This window comes from Oncorhynchus masou, chromosome 28, assembly GCF_036934945.1.
Source record: "Oncorhynchus masou masou isolate Uvic2021 chromosome 28, UVic_Omas_1.1, whole genome shotgun sequence".
Lineage (NCBI taxonomy): Eukaryota > Metazoa > Chordata > Actinopteri > Salmoniformes > Salmonidae > Oncorhynchus > Oncorhynchus masou.
The window spans coordinates 3,477,592-3,504,348 of NC_088239.1; the positions used below are offsets into that span (position 1 = coordinate 3,477,592).

At 43.1% G+C, this 26,757-nt stretch overlaps 1 protein-coding gene across 1 annotated transcript in view; it reads right to left on the bottom strand.

The window, feature by feature from the left end:
• The window catches only part of ptchd1 (patched domain containing 1), a 33,813-nt gene extending 7,774 nt beyond the window's left edge, over positions 1–26,039 (bottom strand). The window contains exons 1-4 of the mRNA XM_064943649.1: positions 26,018–26,039; positions 25,219–25,355; positions 16,248–16,889; positions 8,653–8,830 (exon numbers count right to left, since the gene is read on the bottom strand). Of these exons, the coding sequence (XP_064799721.1) occupies positions 8,653–8,830; positions 16,248–16,889; positions 25,219–25,355; positions 26,018–26,039 (979 nt within the window). The remainder of the gene's footprint in view (positions 1–8,652; positions 8,831–16,247; positions 16,890–25,218; positions 25,356–26,017) is intronic.
• Positions 26,040–26,757: the final 718 nt, after the last annotated feature.

The window sequence follows — 26,757 nt, forward strand, 5'->3', positions numbered from 1 at the left end:
GGCTGAGTCACTGGCTTGCTGGGGCTCTCTCATGCCGTCCCTGGAGGGGGTGCGTCACCTGAGTGGGTTGATTCACTGATGTGGTCATCCTGTCTGGGTTGGCGCCCCCCTTGGGTTGTGCCGTGGCGGAGATCTTTGCGGGCTATACTCAGCTTTGTCTCAGGATGGTAAGTTGGTGGTTGAAGATATCCCTCCAGTGGTGTGGGGGCTGTGCTTTGGCAAAGTGGGTGGGGTTATATCCTTCCTGTTTGGCCCTGTCCGGGGGTGTCCTCGGGTGGGGCCACAGTGTCTCCTGACCCCTCCTGTCTCAGCCTCCAGTATTTATGCTGCAGTAGTTTATGTGTCGGGGGCTGGGGTCAGTTTGTTATATCTGGAGTACTTCTCCTGTCCAATTCGGTGTCCTGTGTGAATCTAAGTGTGCGTTCTCTAATTCTCTCCTTCTCTCTCTCGGAGGACCTGAGCCCTTGGACCATGCCCCAGGACTACCTGACATGATGACTCCTTGCTGTCCCCAGTCCACCTGGCCGTGCTGCTGCTCCAGTTTCAACTGACCTGAGCCCTAGGACCATGCCCCAGGACTACTTGACATGATGACTCCTTGCTGTCCCCAGTCCACCTGGCCGTGCTGCTGCTCCAGTTTCAACTGTTCTGCCTTATTATTATTCGACCATGCTGGTCATTTATGAACATTTGAACATCTTGGCCATGTTCTGTTATAATCTCTACCCGGCACAGCCAGAAGAGGACTGGCCACCCCACATAGCCTGGTTCCTCTCTAAGTTTCTTCCTAGGTTTTGGCTTTTCTAGGGAGTTTTTCCTAGCCACCGTGCTTCTACACCTGCATTGCTTGCTGTTTGGGGTTTTAGGCTGGGTTTCTGTACAGCACTTTGAGATATCAGCTGATGTACGAAGGGCTATATAAATAAATTTGATTTTGATTTGATTTGATTTTGGGTATATCTGTATCAGCTCTGAGTCGTCTTGGGTATGTCTGTATCAGCTCTGAATCGTTCTTGGGTATGTCTGTATCAGCTGTGAGTCGTCTTGGGTATGTCTGTATCAGCTCTGAGTCGTCTTGGGTATATCTGTATCAGATCCTAGTCGTCTTGGCTATGTCTGTATCAGCTCTGAGTCGTCTTGGGTATATCTGTATCAGCTCTGAATCGTTCTTGGGTATGTCTGTATCAGCTCTGATTCGTCTTGGGTATGTCTGTATCAGCTCTGAATCGTTCTTGGGTACGTCTGTATCAGCTCTGAGTCGTCTTGGGTATGTCTGTATCAGCTCTGAGTCGTATTGGTTATGTCTGTATCAGATCTTAGTCGTCTTGGCTATGTCTGTATCAGCTCTGAGTCGTCTTGGGTATATCTGTATCAGCTCTGAGTCGTCTTGGGTATATCTGTATCAGCTCTGAGTCGTCTTGGGTATATCTGTATCAGATCTTAGTCATCTTATCTATGTCTGTATCAGCTCTGAGTCGTCTTGGGTATGTCTGTATCAGCTCTGAATCGTTCTTGGGTATGTCTGTATCAGCTCTGAGTCGTCTTGGGTATGTCTGTATCAGCTCTGAGTCGTCTTGGGTATATCTGTATCAGATCTTAGTCGTCTTGGCTATGTCTGTATCAGCTCTGAGTCGTCTTGGGTATATCTGTATCAGCCCTGAGTCGTCTTGGGTATATCTGTATCAGCTCTGAGTCGTCTTGGGTATATCTGTATCAGCTCTGAGTCGTCTTGGGTATATCTGTATCAGCTCTGAGTCGTCTTGGGTATATCTGTATCAGCTCTGAGTCGTCTTGGGTATGTCTGTATCAGCTCTGAGTCGTCTTGGGTATATCTGTATCAGCTCTGAGTCGTCTTGGGTATATCTGTATCAGCTCTGAGTCGTCTTGGGTATGTCTGTATCAGCTCTGAATCGTTCTTGGGTATGTCTGTATCAGCTGTGAGTCGTCTTGGGTATGTCTGTATCAGCTCTGAGTCGTCTTGGGTATATCTGTATCAGATCTTAGTCGTCTTGGCTATGTCTGTATCAGCTCTGAGTCGTCTTGGGTATATCTGTATCAGCTCTGAATCGTTCTTGGGTATGTCTGTATCAGCTCTGAGTCGTCTTGGGTATGTCTGTATCAGCTCTGAATCGTTCTTGGGTACGTCTGTATCAGCTCTGAGTCGTCTTGGGTATGTCTGTATCAGCTCTGAGTCGTATTGGTTATGTCTGTATCAGATCTTAGTCGTCTTGGCTATGTCTGTATCAGCTCTGAGTCGTCTTGGGTATATCTGTATCAGCTCTGAGTCGTCTTGGGTATATCTGTATCAGCTCTGAGTCGTCTTGGGTATATCTGTATCAGATCTTAGTCATCTTATCTATGTCTGTATCAGCTCTGAGTCGTCTTGGGTATGTCTGTATCAGCTCTGAATCGTTCTTGGGTATGTCTGTATCAGCTCTGAGTCGTCTTGGGTATGTCTGTATCAGCTCTGAGTCATCTTGGCTATGTCTGTATCAGATCTTAGTCGTCTTGGCTATGTCTGTATCAGCTCTGAGTCGTCTTGGGTATGTCTGTATCAGCTCTGAGTCGTCTTGGGTATGTCTGTATCAGCTCTGAGTCGTCTTGGGTATGTCTGTATCAGCTCTGAATCGTTCTTGGGTATGTCTGTATCAGCTCTGAGTCGTCTTGGGTATGTCTGTATCAGCTCTGAGTCGTCTTGGTTATGTCTGTATCAGATCTTAGTCGTCTTGGCTATGTCTGTATCAGCTCTGAGTCGTCTTGGGTATGTCTGTATCAGCTCTGAATCGTTCTTGGGTATGTCTGTATCAGCTCTGAGTCGTCTTGGGTATGTCTGTATCAGCTCTGAGTCATCTTGGCTATGTCTGTATCAGATCTTAGTCGTCTTGGCTATGTCTGTATCAGCTCTGAGTCGTCTTGGGTATATCTGTATCAGCTCTGAGTCGTCTTGGGTATATCTGTATCAGCTCTGAGTCGTCTTGGGTATGTCTGTATCAGCTCTGAGTCGTCTTGGGTATATCTGTATTAGCTCTGAGTCGTCTTGGGTATATCTGTATCAGCTCTGAGTCGTCTTGGGTATATCTGTATCAGCTCTGAGTCGTCTTGGGTATATCTGTATCAGCTCTGAGTCGTCTTGGGTATATCTGTATCAGCTCTGAGTCGTCTTGGGTATATCTGTATCAGCTCTGAGTCGTCTTGGGTATGTCTGTATCAGCTCTGAATCGTTCTTGGGTATGTCTGTATCAGCTCTGAGTCGTCTTGGGTATGTCTGTATCAGCTCTGAGTCGTCTTGGGTATGTCTGTATCAGATCTTAGTCGTCTTGGCTATGTCTGTATCAGCTCTGAGTCTTCTTGGGTATATCTGTATCAGCTCTGGGTCGTCTTGGGTATGTCTGTATCAGCTCTGAGTCGTCTTGGGTATGTCTGTATCAGCTCTGAGTCGTCTTGGGTATATCTGTATCAGCTCTGAGTCGTCTTGGGTATATCGCTGCTGGTTAATCAAAATGGATAGCTTGCTTTTTGTTAAATTTTATAACAACCAAACTCATTAGAATGATTCACCTTCCTGGTTTTACGGTGACAACGTCTGTGGAGGGCTTGCAATGCAACGTATGGAGATGTGTGAATCTGATCTGATTGATGGTTCTGATTAGGTTTATAAAACAGGCCTAATAGGGAGTAGTAAAACACTTAGTGGTCATTCTCGCTCTCTCTTTATATTGGATCTTTGTCCAGCTACTGTGAAACGTTTGGATTTGTGTAAAACACTTCATAGACTGTATTGTTTTAATATTATACACTGTGAGTGTGTTTAGACAGCCTGTTTAAAACAAGATGTTGATTAATGTTGTTTAGGCTTTTGATGAGAATTTTTCACTCTCTTTGTTGTGAATTTAATCTTGTTTATTGACAATATAGTGTATATATATTTCAACAATGAAGCCATGCATTAACTTATAACAATGTGGACTGCAAAAAGGTTGAAGTTAACATATTTAGCAAAAATGGGATAATTTTTTTTTTACATGTTTTATCTCACCTTTTTTTAAGACTAGTTGAGAACAAGTTCTCATTTGCAACTGCGACCTGGCCAATATAAAGCAAAGCAGTGTGGTACAGACAATAACCCAGAGTTACACATGGAGTAAACAATAAACAAGCCAATAACACAAAAAACAAGTCAATGACACTGTAGAAAAAAGAAAGTCTATTTACAGTGTGTGCAAAAGGCATGAGGAGGTAAGTATTAAATAGGCCATAGGAGCTAATAATGACAATTTAGCAGATTAACACTGGAGTGACAAATGAGCAGATGATGATGTGCAAGTAGAGATACTGTTGTGCAAAAGAGCAGAAAAGTAAATAAAATATAAACAGTATGGGGATGAGGTAGGTAGATTGGGTGGGCTATTTACAGATGGACTATGTACACCTGCAGTGATTGGTTAGCTGCTCAGATAGTTGATGTTTAAAGTTTGCGAGGGAAATAAAAGTCTCCAACTTCAGCGATTTTTGCAATTCGTTCCAATCACTAGCAGCAGAGAACTGGAAGGCGGCCAAATGAGGTGTTGGCTTTGGGGATGATCAGTGAGATATTCCTGCTCGAACGTGTGCTATGGGTGGGTGTTGTTATCGTGACCAGTGAACTGAGATAAGGAGAAGCTTGACCTAGCATAGACTTATAGATGACCTGGAGCCAGTGGGTCTGGCGACGAATTTGTAGCGAGGGCCAGCCGACTAGAGCATACAGGTCGCAGTGGTGGGTGGTATAAGATGATTTGGTAACAAAACGGATGGCACCGTGATAGACTGACTCCAGTTTGCTGAGTAGAGTGTTGGAAGCTATTTTGTAGATGACATCGCTGAAGTCGAGGATCGGTAGGATAGTCAGTTATACTAGGGTAAAATTGGCGGCGTGAGTGAAGGAGGCTTTGTTGCGAAATTGAAAGCCGATTTTAGGTTTAATTTTGGATTGGAGATGTATAATATGAGTCTGGAAGGAGAGTTTACAGTCTAGCCAGACACCTAGGTATTTATAGTTGTCCACATATTCTAGGTCGGAACCGTCCAGGGTGGTGATGCTAGTCGGGCGGGCGGGTACTGGCAGCGAACGGTTGAAAAGCATGCATTTGGTTTTTACTAGCGTTTAAGAGCAGTTATAGGCCACGGAAGGACTGTTGTATGGCATTGAAGCTCGTTTGGAGGTTAGTTAGCACAGTGTCCAAGGAAGGGCCAGAAGTACACAGAATGGTGTTGTCTGCGTAGAGGTGGATCAGGGAATCGCCCGCAGCAAGAGCAACATCATTGATATATACAGAGAAAAGAGTCGGCCCGAGAATTGAACCCTGTGGTACCCCATAGAGACTGCCAGAGGTCCGGACAACATGCCCTCCAATTTGACACACTGAACTCTGTCTGCAAAGTAGTTGGTGAACCAGGTGAGGCAGTCATGAGAAAAACCAAGGCTATTGAGTCTGCCGCTAAGAATACGGTGATTGACAGAGTCAAAAGCCTTGGCCAGGTCAATGAAGACGGCTGATGGCCGGGGTTGGAGTAGCCAGGAGGAAGGCATGGCTTATCATGGATTTATCAGTGGTGACCGTATTACCTAGACTCAGGAGGTGCTTTTGTTCTCCATGGACTTTACAGTGTCCCAAAACGTTTTGGAGCTACAGGATGCGAATTTCTGCTTGAAAATGCTAGCCTTTGCTTTCCTGACTGACTGCGTGTATTGGTTCCTGACTTCCCTGAACAGTTGCATATTGTGGGGACTATTCACTGCTATTGCAGTCTGCCACAGGATGTTTTATGTGCTGGTCAAGGGCAGTCAGATTTGGCGTGAACCAAGGGCTATATCTGTTCTTAGTTCTGCATTTTTTGAACGGGGCATGCTTATCTAAGATGGTGAGGAAATTACTTTTAAAGAATGACCAGGCATCCTCGACTGATGGGTTGAGGTCAATATCCTTCCAGGGTACCCGGGACAGGTTGATTAGAAAGGCCTGCTCGCATAAGTGTTTTAGGGAGCGTTTGACAGTGATGAGGGGTGGTCATTTGACCGCAGACCCATAGCGGATACAGGCAATGAGGCAGTGATCGCTGAGATCCTGATTGAAAACAGCAGAGGTGTATTTGGAGGGCAAGTTGGTCAGGATAATGTCTATGAGAGTGCCCATGTTTACGGATTTAGAGTTGTACCTGGTGGGTTCCTTGATGATTTGTGTGAGATTGAGGGCATCTAGCTTAGATTGTAGGACTGCCGTGGTGTTAAGCATATCCCATATCCCTAACACAATGAACTCTGAAGCTAGATGGGGGGCGATCAATTCACAAATGGTGTCCAGGGCACAGCTGGGAGCGGAGGGGGGTCGATAGCAGGCGGCAAAAGTAATAGACTTATTTCTGGAGAGGTACATTTTTAAAATTAGAAGTTCAAACTGTTTGGGTATAGACCTGGAAAGTATGACAGAACTTTGCATGCTATCTCTGCAGTAGATTGCAACTACTCCGCCTTTGGCAGTTCTATCTTGATGGAAAATGTTGTAGCTGGGTATGGAAATCTCAGAATTGTTGGTGGCCTACCTAAGCTAGGATTCAGACATGGCAAGGACATCAGGGTTGGCGGAGTGTGCTGAAGCAGTGAGTAAAACAAACTTAGGGAGGAGGCTTCTGATGTTGACATGCATGAAACCAAGGTTTTTTTCGATCACAGAAGTCAACAGGATAGGATAGGTCTGTATTTTGTTATTTGGTTTCTGTAAACTGTTTAACAATCTATAACAGACTAATATTGGAATTGGAGGGCAATACCAAGGCAATACATAAAATACATAAAATACAACTTGAAGCAACCACATACAGGCATTTGGAAAGTTTTCAGACCTTTTGACTTTTTCCACATTTTGTTTACATTACATATTTATTTTAAAATTGATCAAATCCAATAAATTCCTCTTCAATCTATACACAATAACCCATAATGACAAAGTGAAAAAAGGGTTTTAAAAATTCCAGCAAATGTATTAAAAATAAAAAATAGAAAACCTTAGTCAGTAATACTGACTGCCACGAGACTGTAAATTGAGCTCAGATGCATCCTGTTTCCATTGATGATTCTTGAGATGTTTCTACAACTTCATTGGAGTTCACCTGTGGTAAATTCAAATGATTGGACATGATTTGGAAAGGCACACAACTGTCTATATAAGGTCCCACAGTTGACATTGCATGTCAGAGAAAAAACAAAGCCATGACGTCGAAGGAATTGTCCTTAGAGCTCCGAGACAGAATTGTGTTGAGGCACAGATCTGGGGAAGGGTACCAAAAAATGCCTGCAGCATTGACGGCCCCCAAAATCACAGTGGCGACCAATAACCCGATGGTCACTCTGACAGAGCTCTAGAGTTCCTCTGTGGAGATGGAGCACTCCATCAATCAGTTGGAGCATTCCACCAATCAGGCCAAATAGTTCCGTCTGGCCACTCTACCATAAAGGCCTGATTGGTGAAGTGCTGTAGAGACTGTTGTCCTTCTGGCAGGTTCTTCCATCTCAGCCAATAAGCTCTGGTCAGTGTGGTCATTGGGTGCTTGGTAACCTCCCTTCTTGCCAAGTTTGGTCGGACGGCCAGCTCAAGGCAGAGTCTGGGTAGTTTCCCAATGATGGAGACCCCTGTGCTCTTGGAAACTTTCAACACTCTAGGAATAGTTTTAAACCCTTCCCCAAATATACGCCGCATCACCATTCAATCTCAGAGATCTACGGACAGTTCCTTGGACTTCATGGTATAGTTACTGCACTGTCAACTGTGGGACCTTATACAGACAGATGTGTTTCTTTCTAAATCATGTCCAAATAGTTGAATTGGCCACAGGTGGGCTCCAATCAAGTTGTAGTGACATCTCATGGATGGTCAAAGGAAATTGGATACCCCTGAGTTGCAGAGCAAAGGGGTCTGAATACATATGTATATTTGATATTTCTGTATTTCATTTTCAATAAATTTGATAATTGACTAAAAATATGTTTCACTTTTTTATTATGGGGTATTTTGTTTAGATGGGTGAGATTTAATTTTTTTTTTAAATCCACTTTGAATTGAGGCTGTAACACAATGTGTAATAAGTCCAGGGGTGTGAATACTTCCTGAAGGCGTACATTAATACATGCTATGCTTTATATGAAATCTATTCTTCATGTCCATGTTACTTGTTGCCCATCATTGCTCCCCTGTCTCATACCCCATATCGTTGCCAGCAACATTGCCTCAACAAATTACCAGTGGATCATGGCCTTTAGGGTTAGTACTTTTAAGGTTCTCCATCAAGGTTAGGGGTCAGAGGTCAGTACACCTTTAGCATACTCAAGCAGGGTTAGGGTTAGGGTAGCGTTTTGCAAACTTGGTCCTGGGGCCCCCCTGGATACAGGTTTTGTTTTTTGCTCTAGCGCTACACAGCTGATTCAAATAATGAAAGCTAGATGATGAGTTGATCATTTGAATCAGATGTGTAGTGCTAGGGCAAAAAACAAAACATGCACCCCTTGGGGTCCCCAGGACCAAGTTTTGAAAACCCTGGGTTGGGGTTAAAGGTCAGAGGTCAGTGCCTTTAGCAACTCCGACAGGGTTAGAGTTATGGTTGGAGGTCAGAGGTCAGTACCTTTAGCATACTCCAGCAGATCTCGCTGTACTGAGGTGTTCCAATAGGGGGCGCTCTCATAGACATAGAAGCCAATCACAGGAGAGTAGGAGGAGAAGTAGCGCTGCTGGGCGCGAGCATACAACAACGTCCCAGTATCCATAGCAACCAGAGAACTGGGCTCCGAGCCCTGGCTCACCTGCAACACACATGTTATTATATATTAGATATATTCTTAATAACGGTTAGGGCTTAGAGTTAGAAATATTAACGTTAGTAGTCAGTGGAATTAGTAGAATTAGTAGTCAGTGAGTTAGTAGAATTAGTAGTCAGTAGAGTTAGTAGAATTAGTAGTCAGTGCAGTTAGTAGTCAGTAGAGTTAGTAGAATTAGTAGTCAGTAGAATTAGCAGTCAGTAGAGTTAGTAAAATTAGTAGTCAGTGCAGTTAGTAGTCAGTAGAATTAGTAGAATTAGTAGTAAATGCAGTTAGTAGTCAGTAGAGTTAGTAGAATTAGTAGTCAGTGCAGTTAGTAGAGTTAGTAGAATTATTAACGTTAGTAGTACAATTAGTAGTCAGTGAAGTTAGTAGAATTATTAACGTTAGTAGTCAGTAGAGTCATTAATGTTAGTAGTCAGTAGAGTTAGTAGAATTATTCATGTTAGTAGTCAGTAAAGTTAGTAGAATTAGTAGAGTTAGTAGTCCGTAGAGTTAGTAGAATTAGTAGTCATTAGAGTTAGTAGAATTAGTAGTCAGTGGAGTTAGTAGTCAGTAAAGTTAGTAGAGTTAGTAGAATTATTAACATTAGTAGTCAATAGAGTTAGTAGAGTTATTAGTCAGTAGAGTTAGTAGATGTAATGACTGTCCTGGTCAGGTCAGGTTACAGGATACCACAACCCTACTGATTATCTCTCAATCCCAACAGAGGAGGAGAGATCTAGGGGTCTGAAGATGTGGGGGTTTTATGACCCCTCACGCCCATGGCAAATCTCAGGCCACAGACAAATTCCTTTGTCCTGCTACTATGGAGAACCAGCCTCAGAACATTAAACATGAAATAAATGGACTTTGGAACAATGGTTTCCGTCAGCCACAATGGTGGTCATGACGATAGATGGAATATGAAAATGTACGTCATTTTTGTTTTGTTATTAAAGGTTAATAGGTGACGCTATTACGAAAACATTGTAACGTGAAGAGTTTTCCTCGTATATGTTTGATGTTTATACATTGTACGTTGTACGGAAAATATCCAAATCAAAGAGAATGTTTTGGGGAAGATAAAATGTTAAGTTAGTTGTCTAAAATTGGATTTGAATAAAATCTAGACCTTGCCTCATTAACTTGGTACGCCCAGAGAATTGCCCTAAAGGCGGTTCCGCCCACTTCTGACCCAAGGGTATAAAACCTGTGAGTATAGAATTTACAGACAAGACTACATGGCCCCAGCTGCAGCAAGGTCTAAAAAGTCAACAAACCCAGAACGCAACGCAAGTTTGAGGACAAAGAAATCCTTTTCTACCCAAGCTACGGATGAGTAGCTGTGTCTAAGCGGGTGAATTCAAGTCGAACCACCTAGCCTCCATCTCCCATCGAATCGTGGTATCTAAAGGGTTTCATTCCTATGCTGTGAGCTATGAGCCACAGAGCTGTCTGTCCTCAGAAGACCCCTTCCAGAGCAAAGGGTGAGGGAACAGACTCCTAAGCGCAAAAGGACACTGACAGCAGGAGGACGATCAGGGAGGTGCGCCGGAGTAGTGCGTCAGCTGAAGGCTTACGCAGAGAATCCTCGGAGATCATCCCCATGTAATTACATTATTATATTCGGACCCAGAAGAGAGGCAGTTTGGGGCAAGGCTAGGGTTAGAATAAAATAGCTGACAAATTCATATTCTGACAAATTCATAGCTGACAAATTCATATTCGTATATTCGTATATTCGTATATTTCTCTTGTGTACTTTCTTTTTTCTCTCTCTTTTGAAATCCTCATTGTGGGTAACACGTGCCATAGTGTGTTGGCCCGTTATACTAAGTTCAAATCAATAGCATAGAATGTGTTTTGTCTATGTGTATCTTTTATCATCATTTTAGCTTTTTAGTAAATAAATATTCAACTAAGATTGGTGTGGTACGAATTCATTGGTGAGACCCAAGTCCGTGCAGATTCACGGGCTATACGACGTTCAGAACGAGATTGGTAGAGGCAACTGGTTAATTAGCGGCTGTTGTAAAATCGATATTCTGATATTCTTTGAGTTAATTTGGGAAATAGAAACTCAATAAAAACCCATGGTACCCCAGGCTAATGAGTTAATAACTGCTTGATTCAGTTAATCACGCAATTAGAAACTTTAATCATTCGATGAGCAACAGTCGTCACATTAACTAATACAACGTCACGACATAGAATTAGTAGCCAGTAGAGTTAGTAGAATTATTAACGTTAGAAGTCAGTAGAGTTAGTAGAATTATTAACGTTAGTAGAGTTAGTAGTCAGTAGAGTTAAGAATTATTAACGTTTGCAGAGTTAGTAGTCAGTAGAGTTAGTAGTCAGTAGAGTTAGTAGTCAGTAGAGTTAGTAGTCAGTAGAGTTAGTAGAGTTAGTAGAATTATTAACGTTAGTAGTCAGTAGAGTTAGTAGAATTATTAACGTTAGTATTCAGTAGCGTTAGTAGAATTATTAATGTTAGTAGAGTTAGTAGAATTATTAAAATTAGTAGAGTTAGTAGAATTATTAACGTCAGCAGAGTTAGTAGAATTATTAACGTTAGTAGAGTTAGTAGAATCATTAACGTTGGTAGTCAGTAGAGTTAGTAGAATTATTAACGTCAGTAGAGTTAGTAGAATTATTAACGTTAGTAGAGTTAGTAGAATTATTAACGTTAGTAGAGTTAGTAGAATTATTCATGTTGGTAGTCAGTAGAGTTAGTATAATTATTAACATTAGTATTCAGTAGAGTTAGTATAATGATTAACGTTAGTATTCAGTAGAGTGAGTGGAGTTATTAACGTTAGTAGAGTTGGTAGAATTATTAATGTTAGTATTTAGTAGAGTTAGTAGAGTTATTAACGTTCGTATTCAGTAGAGTTAGTAGATTATTAACGTTAGTATTCAGTAGAGTTAGTAGATTATTAACGTTAGTAGAATTATTAACGTTAGTAGTCAGTAGAGTTAGTATAATTATTAATGTTAGTAGAGTTAGTAGAATCATTAACGTTACTGGAGTTAGTAGAATTATGAACGTTAGTAGGGTTAGTAGAATCATTAATGTTAGTAGAGTTAGTAGAATTATTAACGTTAGTAGAGTTAGTAGAATTATTAACGTTAGTATTCAGTAGAGTTAGTAGAATTATTAACGTTAGTATTCAGTAGAGTTAGTAGAGTTATTAACGTTAGTATTCAGTAGAGTTAGTAGAATTATTAACGTTAGTATTCAGTAGAGTTAGTAGAATTATTAACGTTAGTATTCAGTAGAGTTAGTAGAGTTATTAACGTTAGTATTCAGTAGAGTTAGTAGAATTATTAACGTTAGTATTCAGTAGAGTTAGTAGAGTTATTAACGTTAGTAGAGTTGGTAGAATTATTAATGTTAGTATTTAGTAGAGTTAGTAGAATTATTAACGTTAGTATTCAGTAGAGTTAGTAAATTATTAACGTTAGTATTCAGTAGAGTTAGTAGAATTATTAACGTTAGTATTCAGTAGAGTGAGTGGAGTTATAAACGTTAGTAGAGTTGGTAGAATTATTAATGTTAGTATTTAGTAGAGGTAGTAGAGTTATTAACGTTCATATTCAGTAGAGTTAGTAGATTATTAACGTTAGTATTCAGTAGAGTTAGTAGAATTATTAATGTTAGCATTCAGTAGGGTTAGTAGAATCATTAATGTTAGTAGAGTTAGTAGAATTATTAACGTTAGTAGAGTTAGTACAATTATTAATGTTAGTAGAGTTAGTAGATTATTAACGTTAGTAGAGTTAGTAGAATTATTAACGTTAGTATTCAGTAGAGTTAGTAGAATTATTAACGTTAGTAGAGTCAGTAGAGTTAGTAGAATTATTAACGTTAGTAGAGTCAGTAGAGTCAGTAGAATTATTAACGTTATTAACTCTCCGAGTTGGGCATCTCCGGCGCGGCCCACGCTTGGATTGCGTCCTACCTGACAGGTCGCTCCTACCAGGTGGCGTGGCGAGAATCTGTCTCCTCGCCACGTGCTCTCACCACTGGTGTCCCCCAGGGCTCTGTTCTAGGCCCTCTCCTATTCTCGCTATACACCAAGTCACTTGGCTCTGTCATAACCTCACATGGTCTCTCCTATCATTGCTATGCAGACGACACACAATTAATCTTCTCCTTTCCCCCTTCTGATGACCAGGTGGCGAATCGCATCTCTGCATGTCTGGCAGACATATCAGTGTGGATGACGGATCACCACCTCAAGCTGAACCTCGGCAAGACGGAGCTGCTCTTCCTCCCGGGGAAGGACTGCCCGTTCCATGATCTCGCCATCACGGTTGACAACTCCATTGTTTCCTCCTCCCAGAGCGCTAAGAACCTTGGCGTGATCCTGGACAACACCCTGTCGTTCTCAACTAACATCAAGGCGGTGGCCCGTTCCTGTAGGTTCATGCTCTACAACATCCGCAGAGTACGCCCCTGCCTCACACAGGAAGCGGCGCAGGTCCTAATCCAGGCACTTGTCATCTCCCGTCTGGATTACTGCAACTCGCTGTTGGCTGGGCTCCCTGCCTGTGCCATCAAACCCCTACAACTCATCCAGAACGCCGCAGCCCGTCTGGTGTTCAACCTTCCCAAGTTCTCTCACGTCACCCCGCTCCTCCGCTCTCTCCACTGGCTTCCAGTTGAAGCTCGCATCCGCTACAAGACCATGGTGCTTGCCTACGGAGCTGTGAGGGGAACGGCACCAAAGTACCTCCAGGCTCTGATCAGGCCCTACGCCCAAACAAGGGCACTGCGTTCATCCACCTCTGGCCTGCTCGCCTCCCTACCACTGAGGAAGTACAGTTCCCGCTCAGCCCAGTCAAAACTGTTCGCTGCTCTGGCCCCCCAATGGTGGAACAAACCCCCTCACGACGCCAGGACAGCGGAGTCAATCACCACCTTCCGGAGACACCTGAAACCCCACCTCTTCAAGGAATACCTAGGATAGGATAAGTAATCCTTCTCACCCCCCCCGCCCCCTTAATGATTTAGATGCACTATTGTAAAGTGGCGGTTCCACTTGATGTCAGAAGGTGAATTCACCAATTTGTAAGTCGCTCTGGATAAGAGCGTCTGCTAAATGACTTAAATGTAAATGTTAGTAGAATTTCTAACGTTAGTAGAGTTAGTAGATTATTAACGTTAGTATTCAATAGAGTTAGTCCAGTTAGTAGATTATTAATGTTAGTAGAGTTAGTAGAATTATTAATGTTAGTAGAGGTAGGAGAATTATTAATGTTAGTAGTCAGTAGAGTTAGTAGATTATTAATGTTAGTAGTTAGTAGAGTTAGTAGAATTATTAACGTTAGTAGAGCTAGTAGTCAGTAGAGTTAGTAGAATTAGTAGTCAGTGGAGTTAGTAGTCAGTAGATTTAGTAGTCAGTATAGTTAGTAGAGTTAGTAGTCAGCAGAGTTAGTAGTCAGTAGATTAAGTAGTCAGTATAGTTAGTAGAGTTAGTAGTCAGCAGAGTTAGTAGTCAGTAGATTTAGTAGTCAGTATAGTTAGTAGAGTTAGTAGTCAGCAGATTTAGTAGTCAGTATAGTTAGTAGTCAGTAGAGTTAGTAGTAAAGTATAGTTAGTAGAGTTATTAGTCAGTAGAGTTAGTAGAATTATTAATGTTAGCATTCAGTAGGGTTAGTAGAATCATTAATGTTAGTAGAGTTAGTAGAATTATTAACGTTAGTAGAGTTAGTACAATTATTAACGTTAGTAGAGTTAGTAGATTATTAACGTTAGTAGAGTTAGTAGAATTATTAACGTTAGTAGAGTCAGTAGAGTTAGTAGAATTATTAACGTTAGTAGAGTCAGTAGAGTTAGTAGAATTATTAACGTTAGTAGAGTTAGTAGAATTTCTAACGTTAGTAGAGTTAGTAGATTATTAACGTTAGTATTCAATAGAGTTAGTCCAGTTAGTAGATTATTAATGTTAGTAGAGTTAGTAGAATTATTAATGTTAGTAGAGGTAGGAGAATTATTAATGTTAGTAGTCAGTAGAGTTAGTAGATTATTAATGTTAGTAGTTAGTAGAGTTAGTACAATTATTAACGTTAGTAGAGTTAGTAGTCAGTAGAGTTTGTAGAATTAGTAGTCAGTGGAGTTAGTAGTCAGTAGATTTAGTAGTCAGTATAGTTAGTAGAGTTAGTAGTCAGCAGAGTTAGTAGTCAGTAGATTAAGTAGTCAGTATAGTTAGTAGAGTTAGTAGTCAGCAGAGTTAGTAGTCAGTAGATTTAGTAGTCAGTATAGTTAGTAGAGTTAGTAGTCAGCAGATTTAGTAGTCAGTATAGTTAGTAGTCAGTAGAGTTAGTAGTCAGTATAGTTAGTAGAGTTAGTAGTCAGTAGAGTTAGTAGAATTAGTAGACAGTAGAGTTAGTAGTCAATAGAGTTAGTAGAGTTAGTAGTCAGCAGAGTTAGTAGTCAGTATAGTTAGTAGAGTTAGTAGTCAGTAGAGTTAGTAGTCAGTATAGTTAGTAGAGTTAGTAGTCAGTAGAGTTAGTAGAATTAGTAGACAGTAGAGTTAGTAGTCAATAGAGTTAGTAGAGTTAGTATTCAATAGAGTTAGCAGTCAGTATAGTTAGTAGAGTTAGTAGTCAGCAGAGTTAGTAGTCAGTATAGTTAGTAGAGTTAGTAGTCAGTAGGGTTAGTAGAGTTAGTAGTCTGCAGAGTTAGTAGTTAGTAGAGTTAGTAGTCAGTAGGGTTAGTAGACTTATTAGTCAGTAGAGTTAGTTGTCAGTAGAGTTAGTAGTCAGTAGAGGTAGTAGAGGTAGTAGTCAGTAGAGTTATGTCAGTTGAGTTAGTAGTCAGTAGTCAGTAGAGTTAGTAGTCAGTAGAGTTGTAGAGTTAGTAGTCAGTGGAGTTAGTAGAGTTAGTAGTCAATAGAATTAGCAGTCAGTAGAGGTAGTAGAGTTAGTAGTTAGTAGAGTTAGTAGTCAATAGAATTAGCAGTCAATAGAGGTAGTAGAGTTAGTAGTCAGTGGAGTTAGTAGTCAGTAGAGTTAGCAGTCACTCAGATAGAGGAGAGAGAGGTGAACTCAGTGTCCCGCCATTGCATTTTCTGTCCAATGTATTAATAATTCTTAGTAATCAGTAGATAGTAGAGTTAGTCGTCAGTAGATTTAGTAGCCAGTAGAGTTAACAGAGTTAGTAGAGTTAGCAGTCAGTAGTGTTCTTATAGTTAGTAGTCAGTAGAGTTAGTAGAGTCAGTAGAGATAGTAGTCAGCATAGTTAGTAGTTAGTAGAGTCAGTAGAGATAGTAGTCAGCATAGTTAGTAGTTAGTAGAGTCAGTAGTATGTGTGTGTGTGTGTGTGTGTGTGTGTGTGTGTGTGTGTGTGTGTGTGTGTGTGTGTGTGTGTGTGTGTGTGTGTGTGTGTGTGTGTGTGTGTGTGTGTGTGTGTTACCTGTAGGAAGCCCATCAGGCCAAAGGAGATGTATACGAGGTAGAGCAGAACCATGAAGGGCTTCACATAGGTGTTGGTGATCCAGTCTCCATAGCAACGCTGCACGCAGCCTAGCAACAAGTGTGAGTCCTGGGGTCGCAGTTCAGAGATGGTGGTTGGGGTGTGTGTATTTGGAATGTGTGTGTGAGCATGTATGTGTGTCGTGTTGGGAGTGTGTGTGTGAGCGTGTGTAGTGTTAGGTGTATGGTCATGTGTGTGTGTGGTGTTGGGAGTGTGTGTGTGAGTGTGTGAGTGTGCAGGATTCGCTGTATGTGTGTAGGTGTGCGCAGCATTAGGTGTGTGTGTGTGTGTAGAGTTGGGTGTGTGTGAGTGAGTTTGTGAGTGTGTCTCGTCCTGGTAGCGTGTGTACATGAGACAGCGGTACCAGCGTGGCTTGGTGTCCAGCGCTCCCTTCTTGGGGACGCGGCGACAGAAACACCCGTGTCTGTACCCTGTCTCCAGGTAACCTGTGGCAACCAGACAGGTGGCGTAGAAGGACAAGGTGTAAAGGTAACCAACGGTTACGCCCAATGCAGCGCAGCGACAGAACAGCCGGACAGCCTCCAGGTTGGTCAGAGGAGACGCAGCCAGACCCAGAGACACCTGGGAACACACACACACACACACCGTTTCCATTGGCACTTTAAGTCAGGGTCAAATTCCAGCTGGGTCGGAGGAAACCCGGGCCAGCGCAGACAAGTTTCACAACTGGGGCCTGATTAGATTTGGGCTGGTGACACTGTTAATACTGTATGCAACCACCAGCTGATCACTGCTGAATGCGAACACGTCTGGGTTTGTTCCTGTTAGCTTGCTTGAGTTTGTTGAGGTTAGCTAGCACATGGACAAGCAGCACTGCAGTAGCCAGGTATGACACCATAGCTGGATTCGTCATTTATTTTTGCACTACACAAACTTTCATGAGAACAGAGTCAGTCATGTTGTTTGGTTATCAGCCCTCAAATGCTAGCGAGCTAACATTAGCTAGCAGGTATTTTAGCTAGGCGGGTCATTTTCATACATTATTGAATGCTAGCTACCTAAACTAAATGACCAAAAGTATGTTTCCCTTCTCCTGCGAAAGCCTCTCCTTTTCTGTCATCGCTGTTCACTTCCTGTTGAAAGTGTGTGAGGGAAAATGTCTGTGTGTATCAGATTGTACACAGATCATGTGTTTAGCATAAATGCTGCTTTTCTAACAACCAATTTGGCTGGGTTCATGCAAGTGACTGATTGATTGCTCATGGGAGGAATCCTCACAATCACTGTATAGGCAATTTGGCAGTACGCCAAGAACATTGGTCTGGGAACCAAAAGGGGTATCTCAGTTTCAAGGTCTCAGCTTGGAGAGAAGAAGCCTTGTGAGGTATTGGTCATGCAGGAACCAATGTTAATGATGAATAATGAATAATGTAAATCAAGCAAATATAGCTTGTCTGTGTAAACAGAATACAAGATAACTTAAGGGACCGCCCTGGAGGAACTTCTGACCTGTACTGAATGTGCAGAGTTTGTTCTAACCTCTCCAGTTAACTGATAATAGAGAGTGATTTGTTTAATATTGACTTCAGGTTTCCCTGGTGTTGAATTTCCACCACACAACAACAAGGGAGAACTCGGTTTGTTGTTTTGGAAAGTTTTTAAAGTCTATTGAAAAAGATTGGTTACTAGCTAGCTACCTCTTGAGTTTGGATCCCGCGATGCGGTTGGCATCAGTTGCTGGGACCTCTACCATCTATCCAGTGATCCTGCCTACCATGGCCGGATCTGAGGAACCGTTTGGAGTAGCAACTAGCTAGCCTAGCAGGGTTTCCTTGAGGGCTTGAACACAGCCCGCGACACAGTTAGTCATTGTGGCTGGGACAGTGGATTTTCCCGGGCCTGTGGCTGTATAGATCCCTGCAGTTTGTTGTTGTTGTTTTCAATCTTCCCTGCGACCTGAACTGTCTAGCACTATGAGGAGTAACAGTGTAACCTACGTTGCTACATTGACAAAGACCAAATCCGGCGGGAGTACCGTTAAGGACAGTGGTGTCTATCACAGGTGAGGGATCTTTTAAACAAACAAAAATAGTTCTACAAGCAATTGTTACAACAAGAAAATAGCTTAAAGTGTTTTGTCAAAATACTGGTGGAGTCAACTAAAAAAAATAATGGACGACCTGACAAGGTAGCTGTTCTGGAAAAAGCCAAGAACTTGAGAGGAACGTATATCTTCCTCAATGAGGACTACCCTGAAGCTGTGCACCAGAAGAGGAAAGAACTCATCCGAGCTATGAAAGCTGCCAGAGCGCACGGGGACTTTGCTTACATCTGCTATGACAAGCTCATTGTCCCTGCTCCTTCCCAAAAGCCTGGAAGAGATGAGAGAGCCAAGACTATGGGTTCGTAGCTTCAACACCGCAGCACACACACACCAACGGATTACTAGATGTAAAAAGTATATTTTTCTCTCAGTTGAAGTCGGAAGTTTACAAACACCTTAGCCAAATATATTTAAACTCTGTTTTCACAATTCCTGACATTTTTTTTTTTTTTTTTTACCTTTATTTAACCAGGCAAGTCAGTTAAGAACAAATTCTTATTTTCAATGACGGACTGGGAACAGTGGGTTAACTGCCTGTTCAAGGGCAGAACGACAGATTTGTACCTTGTCAGCTCGGGGGTTTGAACTCACAACCTTCCGGTTACTAGTCCAACGCTCTAACCACTAGGCTACCCTGTCGCCCCTATTTAATCATAGTAAAGATTCCCTGTCTTAGGTCAGTTAGGATCACCACTTTATTTTAAGAATGTGAAGTGTCAGAATAAAAGTAGAGAGAATGGTTAATTTCAGCTTTTATTTATTTCATCACATTCCCAGTGGGTCAAAAGTTTACATACACTCAATTAGTATTTGGTAGCATTGCCTTTAAATTATTTAACTTGCGCCTTCCACAAGCTTCCCACAATAAGTTGGGTGAATTTTGGCCCATTCCTCCTGACTGGTGTAACTGAGGTTTGAAGGCCTCCTTGATCACACACACTTTTTCAGTTCTGCCCACAAATGTTCTATGGGATTGAGGTCAGGGCTTTGTGCCTTGACTTTGTTGTCCTTAAGCCATTTTGACACCACTTTGGAAGTATGCTTGGGGTCATTGTCCATTTGGAAGACCCATTTGCGACCAAGATTTAACTTCCTGACTGATGTCTTGAGATGTTGCCTCAATATATGCACATAATTTTCCCCCCTCATGATGCCATCTATTTTATGAAGGGCACCAGTCCCTCCTGCAGCAAATCACCTCCACAACATGATGCTGCCACCCCCGTGCTTCACGGTTGTGATGGTGTTCTTCGGCTTGCAAGCCTTCCCCTTTTTTGTTTCATCAGACCAGAGGACATTTCTCCAAAAAGTACAATCTTTGTCCCTATGTGCAGTTGCAAACAGTAATCTGTCTTTTTTTAATGGCGGTTTGGAGCAGTGGCTTCTTCATTGCTGAGCGGCCTTTCAGGTTATGTCGATATAGGACTAGTTTTACTGTGGATATAGACACTTTTGCACCTGTTTCCTCCAGCATCACAAGGTCCTTTGCTGTTGTTCTGGGATTGATTTGCACTTTTCGCACCAAAGTACGTTCATCTGTAGGAGACAAAACGCGTCTCCTTCCTGAGCAGTATGACGACTGCGTGGTCCCATGGTGTTTATACTTGCTTACTATTGTTTGTACATATGAATGTGGTACCAACAAGGCATTTAGAAATTGCTCCCAAGGATGAACCAGACTTGTGGAGATCTAAAATTATTGGCTGATTTATTTTGATTTTCCCATGATTTTCCCATGATGTGCCCATGAAGAGGCACTGAGTTTAAAGTTAGGCCTTGAAATATATCCACAGGTCCACCTCCAATTCTAAAACCATGATATGATTTTCTGGAATTTTCCAAGCTGTATAACGGCACATTAAACTTTGTGTATGTAAACTTCTGACCCACTGGAATATTGATACATTGAATTATAAGTGAAATAATCTGTCTGTAAACAATTGTTGGAAAAATTACTTGTGTCATGTAGATGTCGTTAACGACTTGTAGATGTCGTTAACAAAGTAGATGTCGTTAACGAATTGCTAAAACTATAGTTTGTTAACAAGAAATGTATGGAGTGGTTGAAAGACAAGTTTATTGACTCCAACCTAAGTGTATGTAAACTTCCGACTTCAACTGTATATCTCTGATAAGCTACCCAGGAAAGGGCTGAAAATGTCAAGTGTTATTGAAGTGTTCTGGTTGCAGGTTCACTTGGCACATCGTAAGCCTTTTCTTTAGGGGTGTTGCTATTTTTCAAACACTACAGGAACAAGATCATCCACGTGTATGGATCACATGTTTACTAATACTGTAGAACTTTGTTCTACACCTGTATCTGTACCCATTGGATGCAGTGATCACAATATAGTGGCTATATCCAGGAAAGCCAAAGTTCCAAAAGCTGGGCGAAAAAATAGTGTATAAGATTTTGCTGTGACACTTTTTGTGGATGTTAAAAATATTTGTTTGTCTGGTGTTCGTCTGGTGTCAGGACAAGCCTGCGGGAAGGATACCACATGAGGGAGGAGGATGTCTTCCCTGTAGTCACAGCGTTGAGATTGCCTGCAATGACAACAATCTCAGTCCGATGATGCTGTGACACACCTCCCCAGACCACGACGGACCCCAGCTCCAAATCGATCCCGCTCCAGAGTACAGGCCTCGGTGTAAAGCTAATTCCTTCTATGATAAACGCAAATCCGACCATCACCCCAGGTGAGAAAAAAACATGACTCGTCAGTGAAGAGCACTTTTTGCCAGTCCTGTCTGGTCCAGCGATGGTGGGTTTGTGCCCATAGGCGACGTTGTTGCCGGTAATGTCTGGTGAGGACTTGCCTTACAACAGGCGTACAAGCCCTCAGTTCAGCCTCTCTCAGCCAGTTGTTGTTTACATCCTGTACCTGTCCCGCAGGTGTGATGTTTGGATTCACCGATCCTGTGCAGGTTTTGTTACACGTGGTCTGGCATTGCGAGGACGATCAGCTGTCCATCCTGTCTCCCTGTTGCACTGTCTTAGGCGTCTCACAGTACGGACATCGCAATTTATTGCCCTGGTCACATCTGCAGTCCTCATGGCTCCATGCAGCGTGCCTAAGGCACATTCACACAGATGAGCAGGGACCCTAGGCATCTTTCTGTTTGTGTTTTTCAGAGTCAGTAGAAAGGCCTCTTTAATGTCCTAAGTTTTCATAACTGTGACCTTAATTGCCCACCATCTGTAAGCAGTTAATGTCTTAATAACCATTCCACAGGTGTATGTTCATTCATTGTTTATTTGCCTTTCTTCATTGAACAAGCATGGGAAACAGTGTTTAAACCCTTTACAATGAAGATCTGTGAAGTTATTTGTATGTTTAGGAATTATCTTTGAAAGACAGGGTCCTGAAAAAGGGATGTTTATTTTTTTGCTGAGTTTATAACAGACTCCACTCTTCTGGGAAAGCGTTCCACTAAAAGTTGGAACACTGCCGCAGGGACTTGCTTCCATTCAGTCACGAGAGCATTAGTTAGGTCGGGTACTGATGTTGGGAGATTAGGCCTGGCTCGCAGTTGGCGTTCCAATTCATACCAAAGGTTTTAAATGGGATTGAGGTCAGGGCTCTGTGCAGGCCAGTGAAGTTCTTCCACACTGATCTCGACAAACCGTTTCTGTATGGACCTTGCTTTGTGCATGGGGGCATTGTCATGAAACAGGAAAGGGCCTTCCCCAAACTATTGCCACTAAGTTGGAAGCACATAATCGTCTAGAATGCTGCAGCATTAAGATTTCCCTTCACTGGAACTACGGGGCCTAGCCCGAACCATGAAAAACAGCCACAGACCTCCTCCACAAAACTTTACAGTTGGCAATATGCTTTGGGGCAGGTACAGTAGTACTGGCATCAGGAGAAACAAACCAAAATTTGTCCATCGCACTGCCAGAGGGTGAAGCATAATTCATCACTCTAAAGAATTGTTTCCACTGCTCAAGAGTTCAATGGCAGCGATCTTTACATCAGAGGCAGTTTGGAACTTAGTAGTGAGTGCTGCAACCGAGGACAGACAATTTCTATGAGCTACGCGCTTCAGCACTCGACAGTCCAGTTCTAGCTAGCCAGCAAGCTAAACATCTGGCTCGTTGGCAGTGGCAGGAGGATGGGGGTAACATTAGTTACAGCGAGCAACATAAGTTAGTTAAGCTGCACAGTAATGTCTACCTATTAACATGACATCATTTCTAAATGCAATTTGAGCCAGAACATCAAGGCCATCTAGACCCACAAGGCCATCTAGACCCACAAGGCCATCTAGACCCACAAGGCCATCTAGACCCACAAGGCCATCTAGACCCACAAGGCCATCTAGACCCACAAGGCCATCTAGACCCACAAGGCCATCTAGACCCACAAGGACATCTAGACCCATAAGGCCATCTAAAACTCCAAGGCCATCAAGAACACCAAAGCCAGCCAGACCATCAAGGCCATCTAGACCCACAAGGCCATCTAGACCCACAAGGCCATCTAGAGCAACAAGGCCATCTAGACCCACAAGGCCAGCCAAACCATCAAGGCCATCTAGACCCCAAGGCCATCGGAACCCCAAGGCCATCTAGAACCCCAAGGCCAGCCAGACCATCAAGGCCATCTAGAACCCCAAGGCCATCTAGAACCCCAAGGCCATCTAGAACCCCAAGGCCATCTAGAACCCCAAGGCCATCTAGACCCACAAGGCCATCTAGACCCACAAGGCCATCTAGACCCACAAGGCCATCTAGACCCACAAGGCCAGCCAAACCATCAAGGCCATTTAGACCCCAAGGCCATCGGAACCCCAAGGCCATCTAGAACCCCAAGGCCAGCCAGACCATCAAGGCCATCTAGACCCCAAGGCCATCGGAACCCCAAGGCCATCTAGAACCCCAAGGCCATCTAGACCCACAAGGCCATCTAGCAAACAGCTGGAGGCAGGGCTTTCTCCTATAGAGCTCCATTTTTATGGAACGGTCTGCCTACCCATGTCAGAGACGCAAACTCGGTCTCAACCTTTAAGTCTTTACTGCCTTATTATTATTCGACCATGCTGGTCATTTATGAACATTTGAACATCTTGGCCATGTTCTGTTATAATCTCTACCCGGCACAGCCAGAAGAGGACTGGCCACCCAACATAGCCTAGTTCCTCTCTAGGTTTCTTCCTAGGTTTTGGCCTTTCTAGGGAGTTTTTCCTAACCACCGTGCTTCTACACCTGCATTGCTTGCTGTTTGGGGTTTTAGGCTGGGTTTCTGTACAGCACTTTGAGATAGCTGATGTACGAAGGGCTATATAAATAAATTTGATTTGATTTGATTTTGATTTACTGAAGACTCATCTCTTCAGTGGGTCATATGATTGAGTGTAGTCTGGCCCAGGAGTGGGAAGGTGAACGGAAAGGCTCTGGAGCAATGAACCGCCCTTGCTGTCTCTGCCTGGCCGGTTCCCCTCTTTCCACTGGGATTCTCTGCCTCTAACCCTATTACAGGGGCTGAGTCACTGGCTTACTGGGGCTCTCTCATGCCGTCCCTGGAAGTGGTACATCACCTGAGTGGGTTGATTCACTGATGTGGTCATCCTGTCTTGGTTGGCGCCCCCCCCCCCCTTGGGTTGTGCCATGGCGGAGATCTTTGTGGGCTATACTCAGCCTTGTCTCAGGATGGTAAGTTGGTGGTTGAAGATATCCCTCTAGTGGTGTGGGTGGGGTTATATCCTTCCTGTTTGGCCCTGTCCGGGGGTGTCCTCGGATGGGGCCACAGTGTCTCCTGACCCCTCCTGTCTCAGCCTCCAGTATTTATGCTGCAGTAGTTTATGTGTCGGGGGGCTAGGGTCAGTTTGTTATATCTGGAGTACTTCTCCTGTCCTATTCGGTGTCCTGTGTGAATCTAAGTGTGCGTTCTCTAATTCTCTCCTTCTCTCTCTCGGAGGACCTGAGCCCTAGGACCATGCCCCAGGACTACCTGACATGATGACTCCTTGCTGTCCCCAGTCCACCTGGCCGTGCTGCTGCTCCAGTTTCAACTGTTCTGCCTTATTATTATTCGACCATGCTGGTCATTTATGAACATTTGAACATCTTGGCCATGTTCTGTTATAATCTACACCCGGCACAGCCAGAAGAGGACTGGCCACCCCACATATGCTCTCTCTAATTCTCTCTTTCTTTCTCTCTTTCTCTCTCTCGGAGGACCTGAGCCCTAGGACAATGCCCCAGGACTACCTGACATGATGACTCCTTGCTGTCCCCAGTCCACCTGACCGTGCTGCTGCTCCAGTTTCAACTGTTCTCCCTTATTATTATTCGACCATGCTGGTCATTTATGAACAATTTGTAAGTCGCTCTGGATAAGAGCGTCTGCTAAATGACTTAAATGTAAATGTAAATGTAACATTTGAACATTTTGGCCATGTTCTGTTATAATCTCCACCCGGCACAGCCAGAAGAAGACTGGCCACCCCACATAGCCTGGTTCCTCTCTAGGTTTCTTCCTAGGTTTTGGCCTTTCTAGGGAGTTTTTCCTAGCCACCGTGCTTCTACACCTGCAATGCTTGCTATTTGGGGTTTTAGGCTGGGTTTCTGTACAGCACTTTGAGATATCAGCTGATGTACGAAGGGCTATATAAATAAATTTGATTTTTAGAACCCCAAGGCCAGCCAGACCATCAAGGCCATCTAGACCCCAAGGCCATTTAAAACCCCAAGGCCACCTAGAACCCAAGGCCAGCTAGACCACCAAGGCCAGCCCACCAAGGCCAGCCCAACCCAGATTGAATTCAAGGCTTTAGCGTGTCACAGCATGGCTAGACAAACACAAAGACAAAGACAAACATACACACACACAGACTGACCTGATGTAGCAGTGTAGCTCCTGAGTAACGCAGCATGACATCAGAGAATACGCTAGCTACACGCTCCTTAACATGTTGGTCCTCACGTGTCCTTCTCCATGACGATAGCATCTCAAATGTTCCAAACAGTCCGTGACCTGGAGACAGACACACATAGAGATAAATGTGTTTTGTGTGTTTGCAGTGTTTGTGTATTCCTGGATGCCAAGGAAAGCCAGACTCCCCTAAAAATGTTAGCAAATAAAAAGAAAATGTATTCAACATTTCCTTTTTAACATGTATCTTTCGTCTCTCTGCAATTCTAAATTTTCCTTCAATTCGCAAGAGGCTGATTGTATGTCACTGTATAAAGCATCCGAGTGAGCAAAACAGAGCTCCTCTCTTTCAGAAAGTGTAGCCCATGTATCTGATGCTGTCTGGTCAAAAAGAGTATGATATTGTTGCCACCTGTAGCATTGAATTCAATAGCAAGACAAGCCAGCGAGCATTTGGCCTACATAATAAAAAATAAAAAAAGAATAGCGAATCAGGCTAGCAAGCAAGCATTTTAGCTAGGTATTTGATTGTGTATTTATTAGGGATCCCCATTAGCTGCTGTCAATACCACCATGCAACAATATCACAATGTGTGATTAAGCAAAGAAGAAAATTCTCACACAGAAGCGGTACTCCTAGTGGCCGGGGACTTTAATGCAGGCAAACTTAAATCACTTTTACCAAATCTTTACCAGCATGTCACATGTGCAACCAGGGGAGAGAAAAATCTTAGACCACCTTTACTTCACACACAGATGCATACAAAGATCTCCCCTGCCCTCCATTTTGTAAATCTGACCATAATTCTATCCTCCTGATTCCTGATTACAATCAAAAGCTAAAGCAGGAAGTACCAGTGACTCGCTCAATATGGAAGTGATCAGATGACGTGGACGCTACACTACAGGACTGTTTTGCTAGCACAGACTGGACTATGTTCCGGGATTCGTCCAATGGCATTGAGGAATACACCACCTCAGTCATCGGCTTCATCAATAAGTGTATCAACGACGTCTTCCCCACAGTGACTGTACATACATATCCCAACCAGAAGCCATGAATTACATGCAACATCCCCATCGAGCTAAAGGGTAGAGCTGACGCTTTCAAGGAGCGGGAGACTAATCCGGATGCTTATAAGAAATCCCGCTATGCCCTCAGACGACCCATCAAAACAGGATTAAGATTGAATCCTACTACACCGGCTCTGACGCTCGTCGGATGTGGCAGGGCTTGAAAACTATTACGGACTACAAAGAGAATCCCAGACGCGAGCTGCCCAGTGACGTGATCCTACCAGACGAGCAAAATGCTCTTTATGCTCGCTTCGAGGCAAGCAACACTGAAGCATGCACGAGAGCACCAGCTGTTCTGGATGACTGTGTGATAATGTTCTCAGTAGCTGATGTGAACAAAACCTTTAAACAGGTCAACATTCACAAAGCCGTTGGGCCAGACGGATTACCAGGATGTGTACTCAAAGCATACGCGGACCTACTGTCA